Source organism: Paralichthys olivaceus, chromosome 5 (genome assembly GCF_024713975.1).
Source record: "Paralichthys olivaceus isolate ysfri-2021 chromosome 5, ASM2471397v2, whole genome shotgun sequence".
NCBI classification, from domain to species: domain Eukaryota; kingdom Metazoa; phylum Chordata; class Actinopteri; order Pleuronectiformes; family Paralichthyidae; genus Paralichthys; species Paralichthys olivaceus.
The window spans coordinates 9,228,615-9,251,636 of record NC_091097.1 but is presented as its reverse complement, the minus strand read 5'-3'; the positions used below and the strand labels follow the sequence as shown (position 1 = coordinate 9,251,636).

Here is a 23,022-nt window from a genome sequence, read left to right as displayed (position 1 = left end):
CAAGATATTCTATTTATTTCAAGCAGCCTTGTAACAACTGGCTATAGGATCTACACGGATGAGAATTAGCCCATACAGCTAACTCTGGCTCATTTACAATATTTTTGTTGTTGTTGATTAATAAGAACAGACGAGTTCTCCTACATTGAACACATTCAGGGACATATACAGGATTACAGCTTCAGAACATGACAACAGCCTCAGAGTTATACACTAGTGTCTAAGATGAATATGATAGATCTGTGTTCATTTGAGTGCAGGCCTGGTGATGTGCTGCCTCTGTGCTGAGGTAACCAGCTGACAGTTTTCACGTGGCAAGAAAAAAAACCCATGAAATCTTCCATAAACCTTGAACACCTCTGACATGATCCCTAACAGCAACATGCACTGCTGCTGGTGTAAGGAGAACATCACGAGCTCATTTAAAACCACTTCAACGACTCGCGAGCGCTTCACAGATGGAGCAACTTCGTTCCGATCTTCATGTACCCAAAAGTTCCCATTGGTCAGTTCACGGCGAACACACGCGTCCACGCGTGGAACGCGTCTAAATCCACATTTCTCGGTTCCCTGACACTGTAACAACAACACTACGAACATAAACACCAATGTGACGCGTAAAACTCCGCGTTCGAAAGAGTGAGAGGACGGTTTTGACGCACTGTACCTTCATTGATCTCTCCTGCCATGGCTCCGAGTGTCATGTGAGCGCAAGAGCACCGCCATGTGATTTCCTGGAGAAAAGAAAAAAAAAAAAAAAAAAAAAAAAAACAAGTAACTTATTTCTTAAAGTTGTAGTGAGCGCTGGGTAAAGTCCAAGTTTATATAAAGTGACGCTCACATGCACATCACTGCTGTGTATCAGCAGACATTAGTAAACTTTGTACTGGGGACGGTCTGGAGCGCAAGCTTCTGTTTATACCCCTGCTGCTCTGATGATAATGATAAAATAAAACATGTAAAAACACTTATAATAAAAACAAAAAGGATCATAATAATGATAACGATTAAAGACAATATGATACAAATTCCAAATATATATTGATGTAATACTAATACATTTTGTAAAAATGTTAGAACATGTGTTTAAAATTCAATCACTGAAACCCAGAATAACATCCTCTTTTTTTTACACACAGTCAAAACCCCCAATAGCTTTATCACTAGAAAAACTAGCAACTGTTTAAAATCCTGGTACCAGAGAATATTTGGCAGTTTTTGCTTTTGAAGATGACCTAAGCAGTTATCAAACATGTCGATCAATTAATCACATTGAATGTATTCAATTTAATAACTGTAATCGTCTATCTGTCTATCTAATCTGTATTAACTGAGCTCTGAACATCTTTTTTTTCTCATTATGCACCTGCAACATGGAATAACAGAACAACCTGAAGCTCAACCCATTTTGATCCTATTTAAGTATTTAATCTTGCCTTATTTTACCTCCTGCTGTTCTACTTTACTTTAGTTCTGTCCTTGTGTTGCCTTGGTTATTGTGAAACACTTTGTAACTATGGTTACAAAGTTACTTGAAAGGTGCTGCAGAAAGAACGTTTATAACCATTAGTTTATTATAACGAATCAATCAGCTGCAGCAGCAGAGAACTGATAAGATTATTTGTGCCCTGAGATGATGAAGGTCCATTTACAGTAAGAGCTCATAAAATGGCCCCTTAGGTTAATGCAGTCTGTGTTCACCACTTAATGTTCACTGTTGCAGCAGCATTTTCACCTCTGGCTGACGGTAACTGGGCCGCCTCTGGGTGGCGCTGCCGTGTTGTTTATTTGCCGGTGAGGTGGGCTGAGTGAGGCCGGGCAGAGCTCGCTGCCTGCGGGGTTAACGTCTTGAGCAGCCGCCGCCGCGTTGGCTCCACAGTCTCCCTTGCGCTGCACTTGGAACTGGGTGGAGGGTTTAACTCGGAGCGGCTTGTTTGAGCTGCGGGCGTGAACCTAGACTGCAGCACACGGGCTGAGGGATTAGCAGCTAACCAACAAAGAACCAGAACACAGGATGTGAACGTAAACAAACCTCAGACAGAGCTGCAGAATGTCCGGAGGAACAAAAGAGACTTCTGCCTGTACGAGCCGCCGCGGACACAACTAACCAGCGGCTACACCGGCTAACGTTAGCGGAGTTAACGCTAGCTTCACCCCGGTACGTGTAACCAGCTTTAATGGTGGTTTAGTCATTTTTACCCAATCTTAAATTGGCCCCGACAGTAAAGAGATGCACGGCTAACATCACAGCAACATCCCCACTGGTGGTGACACAACTCTACATCAAGTTTACTGGTTAACAAGCTAACTAGCTTGGCTAAGCCTCGGGTCGCTGGGATTACAGCTAACTACTAGCTGGTGTCATGTTAGCAAACAGTCGTGCTGCTTGTACTTTGCGGATTTGTTGCAATTTAGTTGGATAATTTACTGTCACTTTTATAAATAACACCGCGGCTTTTCTGTGTATGTTTACCTCGAGCTAGTTTCTCATTCTAGACGAGCACTAATGTTTATGTTCTCCTGTTTTCATCCCGGATGCAGACAGACTTTATGAGGTAGACTCTCCCGCATCCTCGCTTGTAAAGTCTCCTTGACACTCACTCGTCATGGCTGCGGTGGTCAGCTACTCTCCACCATGGTGGGTGAAACTGCTGCACAGGCTCCCACATTTCAACCTCAGGTTCGAGCAAACCAGCGGCGATTTCCAACCGGAGGACTGGACATATCAACAGGTAAGGCGACACCACTGACCGATCCGAGATGCTGTGGTTCCCAGGCAGCCTGCAGACACCCACCCACCGTCATTTATTTTGTTTCATGATCAGTTTCACTGTCCACCGCAAGGTGCAGGGTGTGATGGTGGTGGTGTGGACACATGATCAGCTTTCTCATTGAGGCCATGACCTGTTCCCACCTGTTGTCCTCCTTCACCTTTTGATCCATGTCGCCATCTGTGTGTGGCTGTTCTATCCATGTCCTGACCTCTCTGCCAGAGACCCGTCAGCTGCCATTGCGCAGTGTGAGCCAAGCCACCTCACTTTATTTCCCTTAAGATGCAATCAGTCAATAAGCAGCATGTCTTATACCACATACTGAGCTTTTAGACTCTTAAGTGCCTTGCCATTTAAAAGAAAAAAAAAAAGGCAGCCTTATGTTCTCAGATTAAAGTGGTTAAACTGGTGGTAAGGCGACTACACAGCCTGGAGAACAGCTAAGACTGGGGGGGAGGGGAGCTCAGTAAGCAGTTGCCCACATGGTTAATATTAAAGAGAGTCTCTGAATTTAGGTCAAGTGATATTTGGTTTTCTCATTGCAATGGGGTCATTCAGTGTCACATCATCACACTTTTGGGCTGCACCGTCACAGATTAAATTAAAATTAGCCATGTTGATTTGGTCATATGAGAAACCAAGGAACTGAAAATGAATGCGTCTCGGATCCTACAGACCTAAGGGACATGGGCTCACCGAGTTTGAACCTTTTTTGGGCAGTGGCTTTGACTGGCCGTATCCCATATTTGGAGTAAAAGGTTCTCATATTACATTGAGGCTATTCTCCAGCTCCATATTTATCTTAACAGTAGGTTATCACCAATACGGAAAAAAATAATTCAAAGAGCAGAAAAAGTTCAAACTTCGTTAGCCCATAACTACCTTAATTGTGATTTGAGATGCACAACATTTTGGTCTTGTGGGTCAGCACGCCAAATTTCATTAACATCTGTAATGGAGCTGAAGTGTGATGATCGACACAGACTCACCCAGTGTTTCTTTCCAAATGTGTAATCCCTTACTCACTTATCCTGATGCAGTTTGTTTCTGTGAACCCATGGTTGGTTTGCAGTTTAAAATTGTCAGTACAGAGACTGAGTATGCAAATACATTTTTTATTATTATTATCTGTAACAGCATTTACTTAAGGTTACATTACCTTCTATTTGGTTTAATGCTCAACAAGGAAATCATTTTAACATCTGTTGAAGCCTTGTTGGGTAATACTTAAATTCTGTTGAGACACCTGATTCACCTGATCAGTTAAACTTAATCCCTTGTCTGGTAAGGTTGGGAGTTTGTCATAGTCATAATAAAGAGCTAATAATTTACGGACATCTTAGTTAATTTAACAATGAACTTTGTTTACGTTGTTCTTTTTTGGAAACGTATCATTGCCAAATCCTCCCATGGTGTATTGGTTTTTGAAAGACTCTGAGATAGACAAGTTAATGTGTGTGCTTTGGAGAGACTGCTGAGGGCATGCGGAATCAGGATAGATTGAGGGAAGCTTTTAACAGAAGTTGAAAAACTGCCAGAGAGGTTTTTTCAGTGTTAGCAAGTTATAACTCTTTCCCCTTTTGTGATTCAGAGAATCCAGAAGTGAAACCTGTCAGTTCGTTGGAAATGGTAACTGAGAACAGTCATGGTCTTCGGCTGTGGTCATGTCTGGTGTTTATGTAGACATGTGTTTATAAGCTTATATAAAACCTACGTAGACATATGTGATTTAAAATGAAAGTGATCTAAGTGGTTGCATAGATAATAGTATAAACATTCTTGCTTCACTTGGACAGACTTAGGAGTCATTTATTTAATTGATTCACTATTTAGTGAATGCTTGGACAGATGGGCGCTGAACAAGACAATACAAGCATTTTAATGAACTGTATTCTTAACCTGATGTGGCACTGGAGTCTATTTGCTAAAAAAAAAAACATCATTGTACCTGCTTACTGTTGCTTATGATTCGAGCCTTTTCCCTGTAGAACACAGGAAGGGTTCATTGACTTGGTAGTGGTTGCAACTGTGTGTGTGTACAGAAGCTGAATACGAACAACATCCCTCTTACAATGTGGTTATTCAGAGGAAACTGAATGCATTAGATTAAACCATATTGCACATTGTATTAAGACAAGCTACTAATTCAAACAATAAACCGCATTATCTCACTTCCTTGACACATTTATCGCAACAAGAGCAACATAAAAGACGTCATCATTAGGCTGCCTCGCTAAACCGTAATTATTAGCCAACTGCGATGACAGGCTGTTTATTATTGTCGATGCAGTGCTCTCACTCAGGCTTCAGGGGAAGTCTCGACATGTCCAGATGGCTGAACTGTGAGCGGTGTTCGCTACGGCGCTCCGTCACTATGATGCACAGATGATGTGAGGAAGTGATGCACCAGAAGTAACATGGAGTAGGAGTATAGACTCTTCCTCCTGTGGTGCTGTTGCACTCAGTGAACCCTGTTAAGCTGAACTAAGCAGAACAACATGCAGGAGCTGAGTCACTCAATGGCTTTTGTGTCTTATGAGTCTGTGGTCTGCATCTCTGTCGACCCTAAACAAGATTTGCACACGGAAAAAGTCTCAACAAATATTTTGTTGCCCAGACTTTATGCTTTTGTCTTCAGGTGTTCACTGACAAAGTTGAGTTCAAACACTGGCATGAAAAAGTGGTCAAGCCACTGCATCAGGGCGCCTCCATCACTCCACCTAGAAATCTTACAAACCAGATAAACAAGATGTAGCTGCCATCCTAAATATCACCCAGTTCAAACAGACAATAAAATACTGTATACCAGTTTTGAATCTTGAAATAAGTAATTGTATTGCATATACTTTGTTGAGAAAATCAAACAATTAGAACCTCACTGGATTTTTCCCAAAACAAAGGGGGCAGGATGGAAACCCAGAATCCTCAGGAGTTTACAGTGAGCACAGCCCTCTGTGTGACCTACATAGGAAGAGCTGGCTGAGAGGTGCAACTATCACTGTATATTTCTCGACTGCTCGCTTTCGAAATTCTAACCATTGTGTTGAGTGATGACGACAATGCTCACTTGTACCAGTCTTGTTTTGCTGGGAGCATTCGCCTCTTTAATTTTTTCACCCAGCATTTTGTAATCCTCTTTCACTTAAAAGAAGCCTTTCATTGTGGTTATTTTCAGTTGTGTCTAGAGGAAGTCTACAATTATCCTTGTATTTATTTTGCTTAAATGAACAGGCTGTTCTGTACCACTTCTGTACTTCATCAAAATCAAAAGCAGCCTTTAATTTTCTTTTAGTATCGTAGGGAATGATGAAATCTGATCTAATATATATATTTTGTCCTGGGTACTTGTGCACATAATATAACTTCAATTTTATTTAGGATAAAGGGTACGACAGCTCTAATAAGTTCCTTTGTTGCACAGTATGTATTTATTTTTTAAACTTGTGATGCTGCTACAGCCGTAACAGATGCACACACATTAACAAAGTCTCACACAGCAAAGAATGCAAATCTTAAGCATGTGAGGCAACGTGTTTCAGTTCTTCAAACCAATTGTGTGATGATTCTCTGTGGGAAACTTGGGGAGTCCATTAACCTCACTGTTATTGACGTGAAAGTGGTATTGGCAGTGGATTTTCCATCAAGCTCTTCTTCTGTCCCATCAGTCCATCCTGTTATTGGGAGGTGTGGCGCTCGCCTGTCTGGCCCTGGACCTCCTGTTTCTGCTCTTCTACTCCATTTGGCTGTGCTGCCGGCGAACCAGAAATGTGGAGCAGCCCAAGGCTGACTGCTGCTGCACGGCCTGGTGTGTTATCATTGCAACACTTGTCTGCAGGTGAGTGTAACTGTGGGATGACACTGGTGAGGACTCAGTGTTTTGGGATCCTCAAGATCAGTTATTCATGTTGTTCATTCAACACAGGGTCATAATTCTTTTAATCCTGAAATTGAAAAGGTATTTAAGAATATCAGATATGGTAAATGGTCTGTATTTAAATAGGGTCTAGTGCATTACAAAGTGCCGATCACACTCACTCTCACATTCATGCAGTGCATCTACAGTATGTGCAGCACTTTCTCTATCACACGTCACTCACACAGCGGCAATCTTGTACTCAGAGTGGATTAGCCAGGGATTTAACCACCGACCTTGTGGTTAGTGGATGACCTGCTCTACCTTCTGAGTCACAGCTGCCCCTAACTAGCATCCCTCAATATAGTGCAGTTTTCAGAGTCTGTATTTGCTGATGAGTGTTAGGCCTCAACAGAGGAGTGGCAGGAGAGGGGAGCTAGATAGAATGAACTTGCAGTAGTCAAGAAGAGAAGAAGGCAACCAGATCTCAGGAGTAAATCATCTCTAAGATAAAATAAGGATATAACATAATTAGAAAGGTAATAAAGGCGCATATTGTCAGAATTTTCTGCATGTGGCATTTCTCTTTGTTTGCGATTGCTACTTTGCATTCACACTTTATTGCTACCTTGCATCCACACACCCACACACCCACAGACAAAGATACAGGAAGAGGCAGGGCATCCGCCAACGACTGACAGTCTTTGCTGAGTGTTTACATTGTGTCGTTAGCTGCAAAAAGCTACACATTCAGAGAGAACCCGCCTGACAACAGCCTGCCTTTCTGTATCCACAAGACACAGAAACCAAACAACAATAAGCTTGTAATTATGTCCAGTCCCTTCTTTGTTATTACATAAAAAGACAACATGAAAAGTTGGAAAAAGACAAAGCTTTACCACAAAACATGATCTCAACTCAAATGTTAGTTAAACAGCTTCTCATCAGAAATTTAGACAAACTGAAGCATCTAAGGTAGAAGTAACATCCAGACTAAGGTTATTAATATCTGTGTTTTTAAAGACAACGTGTTATAGGACTACTGGGGGAATGTGCTGTATACATTGGCTTCATTGTTACGATTTTGTTATTTTTATTTTTTAAAGTCTGTATTGTGAGAACTGAACCATCTGGACATGCTTTCTCTCCTTGTACACTGCATTTGTTTCCTGTTTTCCTCCTCCTGTTGATGGGCCACCGGAGAGCCATCACGGGTGATTCAGGGAAGCACAAAGAGCTCAGGGACCTGATGAGTACAAGAACTGCATTACAATCTCTGTATCAGAGTGTGTGTGTGTGTGTGTGCTCATACCCACGCACAAATGTGTTCTAGTAAAGGCAAGTAAAATGAAGTTGGAGAGATCAGACAACTCTCTGTTTTGCTTTTGTTCTTTGACGGTGTCAAAGCTCTGCACCTCTTTTAAAGATATTATCTGCAAGTGCTTTCCTGTTTTTGCGTTGTTATTTTCTACCATATATGAGCAGTATAGTTTCCACAGGTGCACTTCTCAGCAGGGAGCTTGGTTTTTATTTTTGTTGTGACACTGCTCCTGTTCTTCACACTGCAGAGTGTGAGAGGAAGAGATTAGCAGCCGTCCAGGAAGGGGAAACCCAACTGATGGCTGGCTGAACGCTGTTAGAATGATTCTCTTATCATCGTCCCACTTGATAAAATCCACTCTGGCTTCAGCTGGACCGTAGCAAAAAAGCCCAACAGCTGCACCACAGGAAGAGATATCGTCACTGAGCCTTCTGTCTTCAAATTGTTTCTCAGAGCACAGAAAGGGAGTTTATTTTCACACACCAAGCCATATTACTGCTAATAGCTGCTACTCCTCCCCAGTACATACAGATAAAAGATTGACAAAAGAAAGCAAATAAATTTTATAGTACAGTGCAAATAATTTTCCTGTTGATATACCTATTGAAACTGTTTCCTGTGCAGTCGCCAGAACTGTTTTCCTGCAACCTGAGGCCTGTCTGTGCAAATGGGAGCTGATCTCCTGCCTCAGTGCAGCCTTTGTCAGCCATAGTGTGGGGTTTGGGGCATAGCTGGTCCATTCCTCTGTGTTTCCATGGTTCTGTATGGAGTCTTTCTGCTGCAGCTGAATGGAGCCTGTTGACTGGGGTCTGAGCCGACAGGGTTAATGGAGAGTTCACACGCTTCTCTCGCCGCCTCGCTGTCCCCCACGCTCGCTCTCATCTCTGTCTCCGCTCTGTGTCCTTTTTAGCTAATCCCTCCTCCTCACCACCCTGTCTCCCCTCCCTTCCTTTTGTCTCCCCTCAGCGCTGGCATTGCTGTCGGTTTCTATGGGAACGGCGAGACTTGTGATGGAGTGAATCGGCTGACGTATTCCCTGCGCCATGCTAACCGCACAATCACTGGAGTGCAGAAGCTGGTATGGCCCGATAGCACAAATTATACCAAAGTGTTTAATAATTCATCATCACACTGCCATGAGCGATCCTGGTTTCTCTAGCACCAAAGCTCTGTAGTGAATCCCCGTTTCCTCTCTGTGCTCAATCATGATGTTTCTTTGTGTGTGATGATTATAGGTATATGACAGTACATCCTCACTGAACCAAACAGTAGACGACAATCTGCAACAGCTTGAGGGCCAGTATGCGCAGCATGCGGACTACCTGTCCATCGTCCAAAAGCTGCAAGGCCAGCTGGATGAGCTGGTCAGACAGATGGTGGAGATTCCCTTCTGGGACAACACTTACATCTCCCTTGAGGAGTTGGCCGTCAACATTGAGCTGTATGATTGGTACAGGTAGGTCTGTAATAGTGAACAAAGAGGGTCATGCTGAATATTACAGGCTCAGGCTACATGAGATGCACTTTATGAATGCAAAATGGAGGTGACTAGTCCAAATGAATCTTTTTCTAGGGGATCAATGATGTGTTATTCTTAATGTAATGCAATAACATTTTGACACAAAAAAAACATTTTGTGGCGTCAATCTCAGACTTTGTTTTGAACAACATTAACAAAATTGAGCTCTGTTGAGAGATGTTTAGCTGTGCTGCTCTCAGCTGCGTGTTGTTAATGACATTTGTCTTCACAGGTGGCTGGGCTACATAGGCCTGCTACTGTTCGACATCCTCATCTGCCTCTTGGTGCTGTTTGGCCTCATTCGCAACTCCAAGGGAACACTTATAGGGTGAGTCTAATCACAAGATCACGGCCACAGGAGCTCTAAAGGGAAAAATTATTCTGCTTTGGGAAATAATCTTTTCTCTTGTCACTGAGTCAATGGCAATTGCTGTTCACAAAACCCCCTACTCATCAGAGCCACGTTGTCAATACAGTTTAGTCAGGATGAATTCATGCCCTGTCAAATATCAGCCCAATATTATTTTGTTAAGGCACCAGCTTCACATCGTTTGAATTAATTTAGTCCTATTAATTATAAAGACACTTTGTGCATAATTCCACAGGTTTTATGTGATTTTATTGGTAATTGCTTTTATTTTTAATTTAAAATAATGTTTTTACTTCAGTTAAGTCTTCTAAAATGACATTACTATTAACCCACCCTAAAGCTTAGTCACGTGCATTTCCAATGAGTTTTCTCCTTTGATGGCAAAAGGCTTCTCTATGCTAATTAGTAAACACACAGTTAAGTTGCACAAAGTATGCTACACATGCAGTAATAACATCTTTCATTTACTTTTTTATTTTCAGCATTGGTTAATCTTATTTTCAGCTGTGAGGGAATCAGTTGTTTTTTTGTAATCCACACTCCCATTGGTTTTCCTGCACATCAGTATTTAACTCCATTTAACTTTAAACAATGAATGTAAGTACCATGAGACCACACAGCTTCTATCTGTGCCTCTCCTTCTATTCTTGCTGTAGATTGACAATTATTTCCATTATCATTTAATCAGCATCATTATTTTTCTCAAGTAATGGATGAATTGATTGGTCTAAACAAATTTAGAAAATATTGAAAACACTAACTGGAACCAATACATTTTGTTTGTTCTTTTTATCGATTAGTTAATTAACAGAAAATGAGTTAACTACTCGCTAAATCAACTAAATCATTGCACCTTTACACTGCACAATTTGACCCCCGAATGTATATTAATTCCATGTTTTTACTTACAAAACTCATTGGTGATAAAACACCATGCTGAAACCAGGTTAATTAGCTTAACCGCATCTGCTTGTACATGTAACTGACAATGTTAAAAATGCTTACACCTCACACCTCCTCTCTCTCTCTCTCCCCAGGGTGTGTTTGTTTGGCGTAGTGGCTCTGGTTATCAGCTGGGTCTCCTTGGGGATGGAATTAGCCCTCTCTGCGGTAAGTGTCCCCATCCAAGCGTAATGCTGTTTTCCAGGTAGAACTGCACAGTTCATTGCATATAATTGGATAACTAAGCCGATGATTACAAAATCTGGCCTTGGAGGGGAATTTTGGTGATGGTGTCTGTGGTGATTAAAACCTGTGATCACAAGCAAAACCAGGGGTATTAGCTCTTTAGCAATAACATTGCAAACCTTGTTCTCAGAGCAGCATAAATCCATGAGGTCTGCATAATGTTTATTTATTGTTTTATTCAAACAGGCATTTTTATGTTTATTCCCCAAGACGATGAAAAATGTTTATGAATCTACATCAGATTTTTATGTGGAGGATTTTCCTCCTCTGAAGATGAATCACACCTCACATTTAGATGAGCTTAATTGAGTTGAGACACAGTCAACCTGTCCCACAGATAAAACTGTTTTTAAAGGTGTGAACATCTATGCATCAAAGATTAGCCAGGATTTTAATGTTGTGTCTGTGACGCTATTTCACTTTGTTGTTGTGAACGTAAAGTAAGAACTGTCTTTGTTTTTCTAGACTTCAAGTGACTTCTGTGTTGCTCCTGACACGTATGTCACAAAAGTGGCAGACCAGTACGGAGTCGTCAATCAAGGTATGAATAATGAACATAAGTGGCATTCACGTGCGTGTTGTAAAGAGAGGGTTTTATTATTCAGTCAGTAAGCTTTTATAATGATGAGTATTTTCCTCTCTAATTGTAGAGGCGTGCTATTGTGCAGCAGTGAGACGACTTTGTTATAAAGAGTGGGGCTTGGTCTTGTCCACAGACCATAAAGAGCCTGTAAATTTACTGCAGCAGGGTCAAGAGAGCAATAGGCTGCCCTTTAAACAGAATAGGAGGCTCTCTGTGGCGTCTCATTTTAGTAATTGTCCAATCTGTCCCATGATGGGATGCGTAAGAGGGAAAACATCGTGCCTCGGTTTGTGTGTGAAGCAGAGTGTATGAGGGAGATAAGAGCAGCAGAGGGGAGGATCAGAGACAGCACATTTCCTGCATCCCTCTTGAGTTAATGGAAAACAACAAATTTGAAGATAATGTTTAATAAAAACACATCCTCAGAATTTGTCTTTTACTCCTCTTCTGCTAAAATATGGTGACTTCTGAGTGCACAATCCAAGCTTGTGGGCAGAAGTCAGGACATCAGCTGTAAATCCTCTGAACCATGAGCACCATCTCATTCCACGCAGTGTATTATTCAGCAGCAATGAAAATTGCCCTGGGGCTGCTTCATGCAGTATGGTATTATTTCCCCCCTCTGAAACACATGTTAACTAGTTGGCAGTTCATATAAATCTTTATTTAGTTCAATGTATGCATTTAGTCTCTTATATAGATTTTGACCAGTTTATTAAGATCCACGTATTTTACATTTGCCTCCAAAAAAATCCGTAATCCTCAGTTGTTTGTGAAATTTTTGAGACGCATCTCTGAAAAATGATGCAGATATTAACCAAGACATGGAATTTATATTGTCTTTATTCAGAGGCCAGTCTCACTCTACATGTGCTTATTCAGATTAGTTGACATTTGGTGCCAGCAGTTCCTTATGCTTGGGAAACAATTGATAAAACAGAAGAACCCTCCTGTCTTGTTCACTGCCTTGTAGCTGAAGTCTTGTGGTTTCATCCCTGAGTCATAAGCAGAACAAATTTTTCATTTTTTGCTACAGGGAACAGTGGCAAAAAAGTAAAAGAATTGACACCAGGCAGCACAAAAACTAACCCCAGTCCCATGACCAGGCATCAATTATTTCCATCCTTTACCAAAAGCCAGACTCCAGGAAATCAGCTCTTCCTGACATTAACATGTGTGGGCGGACGTATGAGAGCTGGACCGACAGCCGCTTGCTTTATATGTACTTTCCTGCACCGGAAATTCTCCTCTCATGCTCAGCTGTGTGGGAAAAAAGCTCCTGATACAGCACTTGTGTGTTTGAGGACACTGCTGTACAGCTTTTGAGTCAAACATATAAAGGATTGCTCATCGACTCCTACACACTGCTGTGCTTTAGGAGAAATCATTTAAGTGCACAGTATTAGTGTGTGAAAGCCAAAAAACTAGTTTACTGTTAACAGCACACAAGTTTGGTCTTGTTGTAATTCCGCAATTCCTCCAGAGATGACGTAACCGCTCTTTGTGGTGTAACGCAGGAGGCTCGGTGCAGCAAGTGAGGGTTATGTCCGAGCCTCTCCATGGCTGCATGTTCTGTTGTCGTTGCGTCAAGAGAAAAACACATTAATTCATTCATACTGTTACAGCACCTTTTGAACTTTATTCTCTTGGAACATTTCCCCCTCCGAGCTCAGGATTAGCTCAGCGGGTGCACAGTTACAGCAGCAGGCATGCTCTGACGCGGCAGCAGGCAACGCGAAAAGACAGAAGTAGAAAATATAATGGAAACGTTTCTATTGGCCTCTTTCAGAGAACAAAACAGAAATAGCAGAAGCACAGTGCAGAATTAATAGACATAATTATGTTTTCTTATTGCAGCTATAAACAAAGAAGTAGGACCTGAATCTGCAGCTCCCCATCAGCTTTACAGAGCTTTATATTGAGTTTCAGATCCTTATTTGGCTGTCTGACTGTGCACTGCCTGCTCAGACAAAGGTAGCAACTAGCTGAATAACATAATCAAGCATTTAGGAGCTATTTTTGAAGGAAATATTTCAAGGTGTCCATTTCTTCCAACCTCTATTTGCTGCTTGTCATTGTTATAGGTTAAAGGTTTGGACTTTTGTTTAAATTGTTCCAAGCAAGTTATGATAGGGATTTTTTCGCTTTTCAAAATTTATACAAAACATTGAGCAGATTATTTGATATAGTGAGAATAATTTTTAAATGCAGCCTGTGTTTTTTATGTGGCTTAACTAATTCATTCTGTCCTGTTCTTACTGTCCTTTCACTCACAGAAATCCTGCAGTACTACCTTAGTTGCAGTCTGGAAAAGAACAATCCATTCCAGCAGGTTTGTAGCTCACAATACTCACATCTCAATATTACGGACATATTCACTGCATGACGCATGATCTTCTAACTGGTGAGAATTCAAGTGGGCATATTGAGTCACTTCCATTGCCTCAAAGAAGGACTTCTTTCCTTGTGTGACAGTACAATACTTCCCATTCTGCCATAAGGAAAAGTGGTGCAGAGCAGCATTTCCTGTGAGTCTGTCCTGATAGCATGTGCCTGCTCTGTTAGTGATGTTTATACTAAAGTAGAGTTTCCCTTTTACAATGGCTCTATATGTTACTTTAATGGACTACTTACATTTTACCTTCAAGCTGCATGAATAAATCAAAACGTTTGAGTGCCACTGAAGCCAAGGCGTCTATTGTTAGTGCAGAAAAAGAAGCTCTATATAGTTAGTCTTTCAGCTCAGGTCTATAAACTGTCGGCATGCCTCCACGAGATCTCCACTTGACTACAAAGGGAGGCAGCAACTGAAGGCTCTTGGTAGTGATAAAAAATGAAAACAGTATTGAGATGTGGTGCGCTGCTATATTTATATTTATTCTTCATTTCAGAAGCTTTCAGGCGGTCACAAAGCATTAGTGGAGATGCAGGACGATGTGTCCGAACTGCTGCGCTCTGCCACCGGAGAATACAAACAAACTAAGGTATGTTTCCAGCCCCTGAATCAGTACACTCTACTAGAAATAGCACATTACAGGGTATCTGCTAGCACCTCCCACCCCCACGCCACAAGCTGTCCCTTTACTATTGTACCATTTGTGATGACAGAATATCTTAGTGAATGGGACCAAACCACTGACCTGCAGAGAAGTGAAGTGCACCTGTCCTCATACAGATCTGCTGACTGCCCACCTTGGACGTGCATTATGTCCTTTTAGCTGCATTAGGCTTTCACTGGCCCCTTGTCAATGCAGCACTGCGGTATTGTCCAGCACTGGTCCTTGCACTGTGTTGACAGAGGCACAAATGAGAGCTGACATTGGGAATAGAGAGAGGCATATTTCACATACCCACACAGAGAAATGTGCTGATGCTGTGGAAATGCTTTCTTCAGATAATCAGACATAATTTCTGCTGAAACAGAGAGATTAATATGTATCACACATGGAAATCTGGTTTTTCTGCTGGAGCTGCTGTGTCCTGTTGTATATTAATGAAAGAAAAGTCCCAGAGAAACGCGTGTAGAATCAATAATTAATCACTGTTCACCTGCTTCTGTTTTCCAGTTTTTCCCGTCATTATTTCATTCTTGACTTTTAATAAGCACGAGTAGGGAACTGCCACTTAATCTGCTTTCAGACATGGATAATCCCCTGAAATTATCCAGAGGGACTGTTTGTGAGACTGTCTCTCCCGCCAGCCCCCTAACATCAAATGCAAAACTGAAAAAAAGAATACAAATACCTCAGGATGAAAAAGAAAAGAGATGCCATGCATGTAGAAGATGTGAACTTAGAGAGACAATGAGATCCGAAAGCTTTTGGTGACAAGGGCTGATGGCCGTGTTGATGTGCTGGAAACACATTATCTCTGCAGTGGATTATATACATTATGTCCTGCTCCCTCCATGTTCAACCCAGACGCCACCCCTCAATTTTTCTTTTTGACCAGAGACTCTCCTGCTCCTTTCTTCATATGTGAAAGACAAAGTCCAGAAACCATTATTTTAGAGTTCTTGTCTAAAAACAGCTTTATTGTAACTGCATTTTTGTAACTTAGACCATGAGTGTTGTTCAAGTGAATGCTTTTCATTCTCCCAATATTGTCATTATGTTTGGTCATCGCATTCAAGTATCCAAGCCTGTTTCAATAGAGCTTGTTTTCCTCGTTTTCTTCCAGGAAAGTTTGGACGAGATTCAGGGGATACTGAACACCACAGAGATCAGCCTGCATCAGCTCACTGCACTGGTGGACTGTCGCAGCCTGCACATGGTGAGCATGGAGGAGAAGACTTACAAGAGAAGACTGGAGGGTCACTTCGTGTTTGATTGGGGGCGAAAAGAGAACCTGGGGATTGATTTGTTGTGACACCTTTGTAGTCCAGAATAGTTGCATGAGGCAGCCACTCTTTCATTCTTGTGCAGTTGACTACACCTGTCACCATAGATAACATTTTCCTTCCTGTCTGCAAGTTCTTGTCCCAACTGATGCCGGCAGTGTATCATTTATGAAGCAAGCTGAATGATAAATACTTGGCCATGACTGTGCTGGGGAGGATTGTCCCTCAGGGATTTCCAAATTCCAAGTGCACATGTGCAACTGGAGCTCTTTCATGTTGCTCCCTCTTCAACTCTTTCATCATGCTAGGATTTGTTAATCCTTGAAAAATTAGGAGTATCTTCTGTAGAATATGAAATGTGTTTCTGCTGTGCAACACATGCAGAACAGAGATTCTCAGTCATGATAAGGTGTAGCGTAGGGCTTCTTTCGAAACCGAGGTAAAACTGGACTGTCTTCCAACTGTGAGCTCATTGGTTCGACCTAGTTTGAATGAGAAATCACAGCAGATGCATTTTAAAGACCCAATCAATGCACGTTTTATCAAATTTTAAAAAAAAATTTGTTTTTGCTCTTTCCTTAAATTACACTGATCTGTTTATGGATGCCATAATGAAATCTGTGCTTGTTGCAGGACTATGTCCAGGCCATGACAGGTCTGTGTTACGACGGACTGGAAGGCCTCATCTACCTCGTGCTCTTCTCCTTCATCACTGCTCTCATGTTCAGCTCGATTGTTTGCAGTGTGCCTCACACCTGGCGGACCAAGAGGTAAGGCATCCACTGCGGTCATACAGTACACACTCCCCTTCAACCCACAACCACAGAGCAGGCTACATAAAAGCTTTTAAGCTGACTTTGTTTGGTGGACTGTGTATGCAGTCAGAAATAATTCAAGAGGTTAAGCCCATCAATTAATTATGGTTTCAGAGCATTTTTTTTAACTCTTTTGTTTTTTACACGGTACAAGAACGAAGCTGACAAAGAAAATCGCTCTATACAGATAAGAAAACATGAATATTCTTGTGTTTGTTTGCTGTTCAAAGCCCGTCTGTGTTTACCACTGCGACAAGTCCTGAAGGCTCCAGCTGCTTCCTCAAATAGATTACTTCCTGTTATCCCCCCTAATTGTACAGAGTTGGAGTTGAGCTGGTGTCGTGCACAGCAGCAGCGGAGGGGTGAAATCAGAATGATTTCTTTGTCCTATCAGCAGCAGAGAAGAGTTTCAGGATGGCTACAACTAGAGCACAGCTGTCAGCTCAGCACCACCACATAATTAGCTGATCCCTCCTTACGATGGGGGGGGCTTGTTGATCGGTTTGATCTCAGCTGGAGCTTCCTGTTATAAAGCGAAGACTTTCACGCTACCAGCCTGTTCTCCTCAGTGGTTGCTGCTCAGCTTGTTCTGTTGTACTGATCCATTCAAGCAAATTTATTTTACCCCATTTGGAATTACAGCTTCAAATGGAAAGTTGATTTATGTTTTATATTGAACATTATCTATTATATATCTAGTTGAATTAATATCATTAATTCATTCATTATTTTCTTCAGGTTTATGCTGCTCTATATGCTGTAATCTGTTTAAGATGCTATTTTATGATGTCACAGGTTTGGTATGCAGGAAATAGCCTGTGCATACCCTGGCCACTAGAGGGAGACAGGTTCCACGATGCCAGTGTCATTGTTCTATACATTATTATGTGATACACACTACTGAGCCTCAGAGTGTGAAGAGAAGCAAGTGGAATCACATGATTTTTGCAGAACTGGTTCACTGCCTGACAGAAAGCAAATGCATTTAGTGTGAAGATACAAAATTGGCACTTTTAATTTTCCTGTAGAAACTGAACCAATTACAGAGTCTATTTTTACAGCCTTTGTTCAGTCCCATCAGGGTCAGTGGAAAATTGCACCCTCTTTGCTTCAACAGCAACGAATTCACCCTGTTTTCTCTCCCTCAGGTTTTGGAAATTGAATCAAACGTTACGTTGAATAAACACTTAAACTCGACCACGTGGCATCTTTAATGCTCCTTTTGTCGTTGGTCAGGAAGGACAGGGGTTCCCTCTGCTGGTGGTGGTATTGAAGTTTTTTTGTCTCGCAGGAGCGAGGACGACAGTGAGGATGAGTCTCTGAGCCACGGAGGAAGGCAGAACAATGATAACCTGTACCGGGTCCACATGCCCAGCCTGTACAGCTGTGGCAGCAGCTATGGCAGTGAGACCTCCATCCCTGCGGCCGCCCACACCGTCAGCAACGCACCTGTTACAGAGTACATGTAAGTCACCACTGTTCACACTGCTGGGAATTTGAACAGGGAGGATCACTAAGAGAAAAGCAGAAGTGGATGTGTTCTGCTTAAAGAGACAGATATAAATGTTTCACACCTGAAAGTCTGGGTCCAGGTTCATGTCTTTGTTACATTGTTTACGAAGCCTAAGCCCAGTGCTAGGGACAGTGACGGAGGGGATTCCCCTTGTTTCTGGAATGTGGAGAGTTTCATGTACAGTATATTGTTTCACATCTGTAAAGCAACACGTAGGGATTTGACACTGTACTTGTGTGCATGTTGTTGTTTGATCTCACTGTGTATTTGATTCAACAGGGCTCAGAACGCTAGCTTCCAGAACTCTCGCTGTGAAAACACGCCTCTGATTGGACGAGAGTCCCCCCCCCCCTCGGTAAGTGTTGTGTTCCCTGTATAAACACAAGAGCTGTCGGAGCACCTCTGGGTCATTTGGCAGCTTTAAGTGAGGGACTATCTGTCTGCCCTTCTTGATGGACTAAATATTCTAGTAACTATGGAACCAGAGGAACTAAATGGCGTGTAAGCAGATGTTTGATTTGGATTTAATGATCCAATCAAAAGGATCTCTGCTAAACATCGTGTGAAAGACACTGAATCTCTCATAGCACTCCCAGCTCTGTACTTGACCTTTTTTATTGAAGAGGTCAGTAAAACAAAAATGAGTTTCCCTTCATGGATCAGTAACGTGACCATGTTTTCTGTCTTTTACGTGACACAAGTGCACTTTTTTTTGACAACCTCCTATGATTGGTGTTTTTTCCTCAGTTACTGTTTTTTTACATGAACTTTGCCTGATGAGAATCTGAGGACAGAAACATCATTAGCAAAGAAAGTTCAAGTGATGAACAGTGTCCAAGTCCAGAGTTTTTGATCCTCTGCAGCTGTCTCCTTATGTTGTGCAAGAACAGTTTTTGACAGGTTGACACAGTTTCGCAGATGTTAGAATGATGTTAGAGAATTTACAAGGAGCCAAATTCAGTTTTTCCCTCCTGCCCCCACCTCCGGCCTGAACCTCTACCAGACATCCTGCTCTCCCTGGTGTCTGTGTCTGCTTGGACCTAGACGCTGCTTTGTGTTACATCTCTATACTCTTTTCTTGTCGTGTTGTTTTTTTTTCCTGCGAATCCATACAGTTGTATTTGACTGCCGCCGACAGTAACAGCGGTCACTGCTGGCAGTTAAAGCCTTCGGAGAGTTCAAGATCGTTTTGGTAACCTCGTCTGCTATGCTAACAGGTACAAAACATGCCCGTCCCCTCCACCCGCTGACCTGCTCCTCCTCCCAAACCCCCCCCCCCTGCTCAGGTCTCACCTGGCCCTGCTGAATCACCCATGCCCCCACTCCCCCCCTCTGTCCTGACTCCCGTCCCACCTGCTGTCTCACCTGATGTTTGTTTTTTGGCCCCGGGCTGCATGTTTCCCCACACCCCCTGAACCACAGATGTATTGGGAGGAACATGGGATGCTGTAATTCTGCCCCGAGGCTCACTGATCTACGATGAGTCATCGTGAAGTTATGAAGCCGTTGAACCGTCTCACCGGTCACATGGGACTGCTTTGTTTTTTAGGATTCACACATTGGGTGTGTAATTGGGAGAATACCACTTGAAGTGACACTTCTTTGTATGACCTCACAAGGTTTAAGAGTCACCAGGTTGTATCTCTTCGTGCTTATTTTCCTTATAGTTTACTGGCAATGTATTTGGTGAGATAACTATAAACACACCTACATTCCCTGAAGTATAATGGTAACTATTTAAAAACTTATGGATGGACCATTTAATTTAAAGTTGCAGTGGAGGTGGCCTGGTTGTCTGGATCTCATCTGAGAGGAGGCTCACTGTGTCCCACTTTGAAACCTCGAGTTGTTTATACAGATTTAGACTGTTGAGAATTAGCATGTTGTTCAGGTGAACGTCTAACGTTGTTTCCTTTGACATCTGAGGTAAAGCATGTTGATAAATGAATATTCAACATCCTAAGCAAAAACTGCTACTGAAGGATGATGGTAACATGAAAAGTCCAACATGGTTTTTCCACATGAGTTTGAAATGCAGCCTTTTTGTGTTTGTGTCGCCTGTATTCCACAAATGCATGGGTGCATCCTAAATATAAATGAATGAGCGACCCCGCCGATGTGCACGAAGGTTGATGAAAACCAAAAAGTGAAATAAATGGAACCAGGGTTGGAGTTTCTTTATTCAGCTCAACTCCTTGTTCTCTGCTTTCCTCGTCCTCTTTAGCTGTTGCTGTGATGTTCTCTCTGTATTTGATGGTTTTTGATCCCTGTAGATTCCAGTTCTCAGGAGTTAGTGTGGAAGGTAATCTGTGTAGGATTTTCTCTGATCTGTGAAATCGTGCTCTGTTATGCATTTGTCCAATCTGTATATTCATTATTTTATTTACCCGACGGATTTTCTTCTAACTTCTTACAGATACATTTTAAAAGGCTTTAAAACCAGTTTCAGTTCAAATCCTACACAGAATCTGTTTTGTTTGACTTTTACCCTTCATGTTCTACTTGTACTTCTCACATTTTGAGCCATAAAGAGTGAAATCGTGATTCTAATTTGCTCCTATGTGTCATTTTCTGTTTCTTCCCCACAGTACACCTCCAGCATGCGGGCAAAGTACCTGGCCAACAGCCGACCAGAGCCGAACACCCCTCCAGCGAACTAGACCACACTGGACTTTGTGCCCTGGTGTCTCGAAAGTCACATTCAGTCACTTATCCAGTCAGTCAGGGTTTTTTTTTTTTTTTTTTTTTTTCCTCAGTCACTCCACCCCCTGCTTTTCCTCCACTGTTACTGTCTCACTCAACTTGAAACGGAAAACCAAATGTGCTATTGCTGATTGGTTGAAGTAAAACGTGCCGGACGTGACATCAGAGCTCATCTCTCCAGTTTCCACAATCTTCATGGGATATTATCTTCACTCTGATTTGACGGAGCCTGGACTGACGTTTACACTTTTTTTTCTCCTTTACAACATGACATTGTACAGCGTCACATCTAACAAAGCTTTGCAGTGTTGAGGACTCTGGAAGTGCTCACTGACTAACACTGATTACTTCTAGTTGTTTTTGTTAAGTACTGTACCATAGCCTCTCTCCCCCCCTCAGCGGGAGAGGGAGGAAGATGCCTTACACGTAATTACGGGAGGAATCGACGGATTTCTCTCTACCTGAAGTAGATATCTTTTCTTGCATTATTACACATTTAACAAAATATCGAACTGTCGTAGTGTAGATTCATTTCACAGCGCAACATCACAGTTGCTCAGGTTTCGTGGATCTTGAAATGCAAATCTGATAATTTGCATTGTTTTCCTGTAGATTTCATGTGCACACATCGGCTTGTTTTTCGCGTTGCGTCTTAAATCTGACGTCTGGGACCAGTTTTCCTGCAGCATTGCACGTCGAACAAGTCTTTTTGTCTTCTCGGGACACTGTTATTTCCTGTGGCTTTTCTTTTTTTTAGAAATAATGTACATTTATAAGCCACTTTTCCAAAGCAGTGACAACACTGTAACTCGTGAAGCTGTGAACTTTGACGCTCAGAGGATTTGATAAGGACAAAGATGAAAGGAGTTCAATAGTGAAGAGAAGTTTTTATACTACTGGATCAGAAATGTCTTCTTTTTTTTTTTACTGACGATGGTGAAGCCCTGGAATTCAGAGGAGTGTGTGATGTCTTCTTCAATATTACTCCAGACTTTTTAAGATCTTTTTGCGGTGCCCTCTCTTCACCAGACTGCTTGTAATCCTCTCCACTTTTCTGCAAAGTTGTAAAGCTTCTTTTCCCTCAACATGGCCGGGAATTACATACACACATTCTTGAGACCGTCTGGTAGAGAAAGCCACTCACTGATCGTCCCAACATTAAGTCTTAATGCACATTTTGGTGAAAATATTCCAGCTTCTGAAGAAGAGACACTCTTGTGCATTGTCATTCCAGTGTCTCACAAATGTGTTTTAGCATTTATACGAACAGTAGAAAAGGGCGAGTGGATGCTGTGAAGAGTTGCCATGAGTCCGCTCTCTTATATAAACTGGAAGTTGTTCCTGTTGAAGCATGACGATCCACGTGGAATGAGATGTTTGTACCTCCGATGCTTCAACTTGCTTTTCTCTTCGATGTGCTTTTGTGACCAGTACAAGAGGTGATTTCATTTTTTGAGATTGTGCCATCTGAAGCACAACCCTTAAACTCTGAATATCTTTTTTTTTTTTAGATGTCTTTAGGCCTGTTTGTAACGATGAAAGCTCAAACGAGAAAACGAGCCTGACGTTTTTTCTCCATACATTTATGCTCTGCAAGACTTTTACTACACTGATGCAATCCTTGTGTTTTTCGTAGTGGTCATATTCTATTTGTTGTTTGTTATGCAAAGCTGTTGTACAGGTTGTGGACATTTACAAAATGAAGAAAAAAAAAGTACTGAAATTGACTTTTCTTTTTAATTTGTTAAAGCTTATTTTACATTTTTTTAAATATTCGTGATTGATTTGCTCTTAGAGGTTTTTTTTATTTCATTTTAGAATCTGTAGCAAGCACAATGTGTTGCTTCATTAATGTGAATACAGTAAATAGATTTTCAATTTTTTTTATTGAGGTTTTATTTCTGGTAAAAAAATAAAGTCACTAGGGGTGTAATCATTTTTTTATTCTGTACATCTTGTTTGCTGTCTCTAAAATGTGTACATGTAAAACCTGTGGTCATTCTGAGCTTGAATGCTGTGTTTTAAAATTAAACAAACTTTAACTGTA

The 23,022-nt window shown here is 41.7% G+C and overlaps 2 protein-coding genes across 5 annotated transcripts in view; one reads left to right on the top strand and one right to left on the bottom strand.

Moving 5' to 3' along the window:
* Positions 1-2,740, bottom strand: part of snx8a (sorting nexin 8a) — an 11,822-nt gene extending 9,082 nt beyond the window's left edge. For 2 of the 3 annotated variants that reach the window (XM_069525744.1, XM_069525743.1), the window contains exons 1-2: positions 2,602-2,740; positions 668-734 (exon numbers count right to left, since the gene is read on the bottom strand). Coding sequence is in view for 2 of the 3 variants with exons in the window: in XM_069525743.1 (XP_069381844.1) it covers positions 668-704 (37 nt within the window). In the remaining variant the exon portion in view is untranslated. Of the gene's footprint in view, positions 1-667; positions 735-2,473 lie in introns of all 3 variants that reach the window. The other variant, XM_020094553.2, reaches the window with a different exon arrangement.
* On the top strand, positions 2,597-23,022 carry ttyh3a (tweety family member 3a). 2 transcript variants are annotated; one of them, XM_069525742.1, is made up of 15 exons: positions 2,597-2,732; positions 6,437-6,606; positions 8,912-9,023; positions 9,181-9,401; positions 9,697-9,792; positions 10,872-10,944; positions 11,488-11,563; positions 13,882-13,937; positions 14,497-14,589; positions 15,785-15,877; positions 16,578-16,714; positions 18,051-18,224; positions 18,552-18,627; positions 19,388-19,489; positions 20,861-21,022. In XM_069525742.1, the coding sequence occupies exons 1-14, from the start codon at positions 2,607-2,609 to the stop codon at positions 19,466-19,468; spliced, it is 1,584 nt and encodes a 527-aa protein (XP_069381843.1). In that variant the 5' UTR covers positions 2,597-2,606; the 3' UTR covers positions 19,469-19,489; positions 20,861-21,022. The 2 variants fall into 2 exon arrangements, with proteins under 2 accessions (XP_069381843.1, XP_019950110.2); XM_020094551.2 differs by lacking the exon at positions 19,388-19,489 and having other exon boundaries at positions 20,861-23,022.

Excerpts from the sequence above, each read along its gene's own strand:
- ttyh3a (XM_069525742.1), top strand. The coding sequence starts at position 2,607 with ATGGCTGCGGTGGTCAGCTACTCTCCACCATGGTGGGTGAAACTGCTG. Across the intron at positions 10,945-11,487 it reads TGGAATTAGCCCTCTCTGCG|ACTTCAAGTGACTTCTGTGT; the intron begins GTAAGTGTCCCC and ends TTGTTTTTCTAG. Across the intron at positions 16,715-18,050 it reads CACACCTGGCGGACCAAGAG|GAGCGAGGACGACAGTGAGG; the intron begins GTAAGGCATCCA and ends TTTGTCTCGCAG.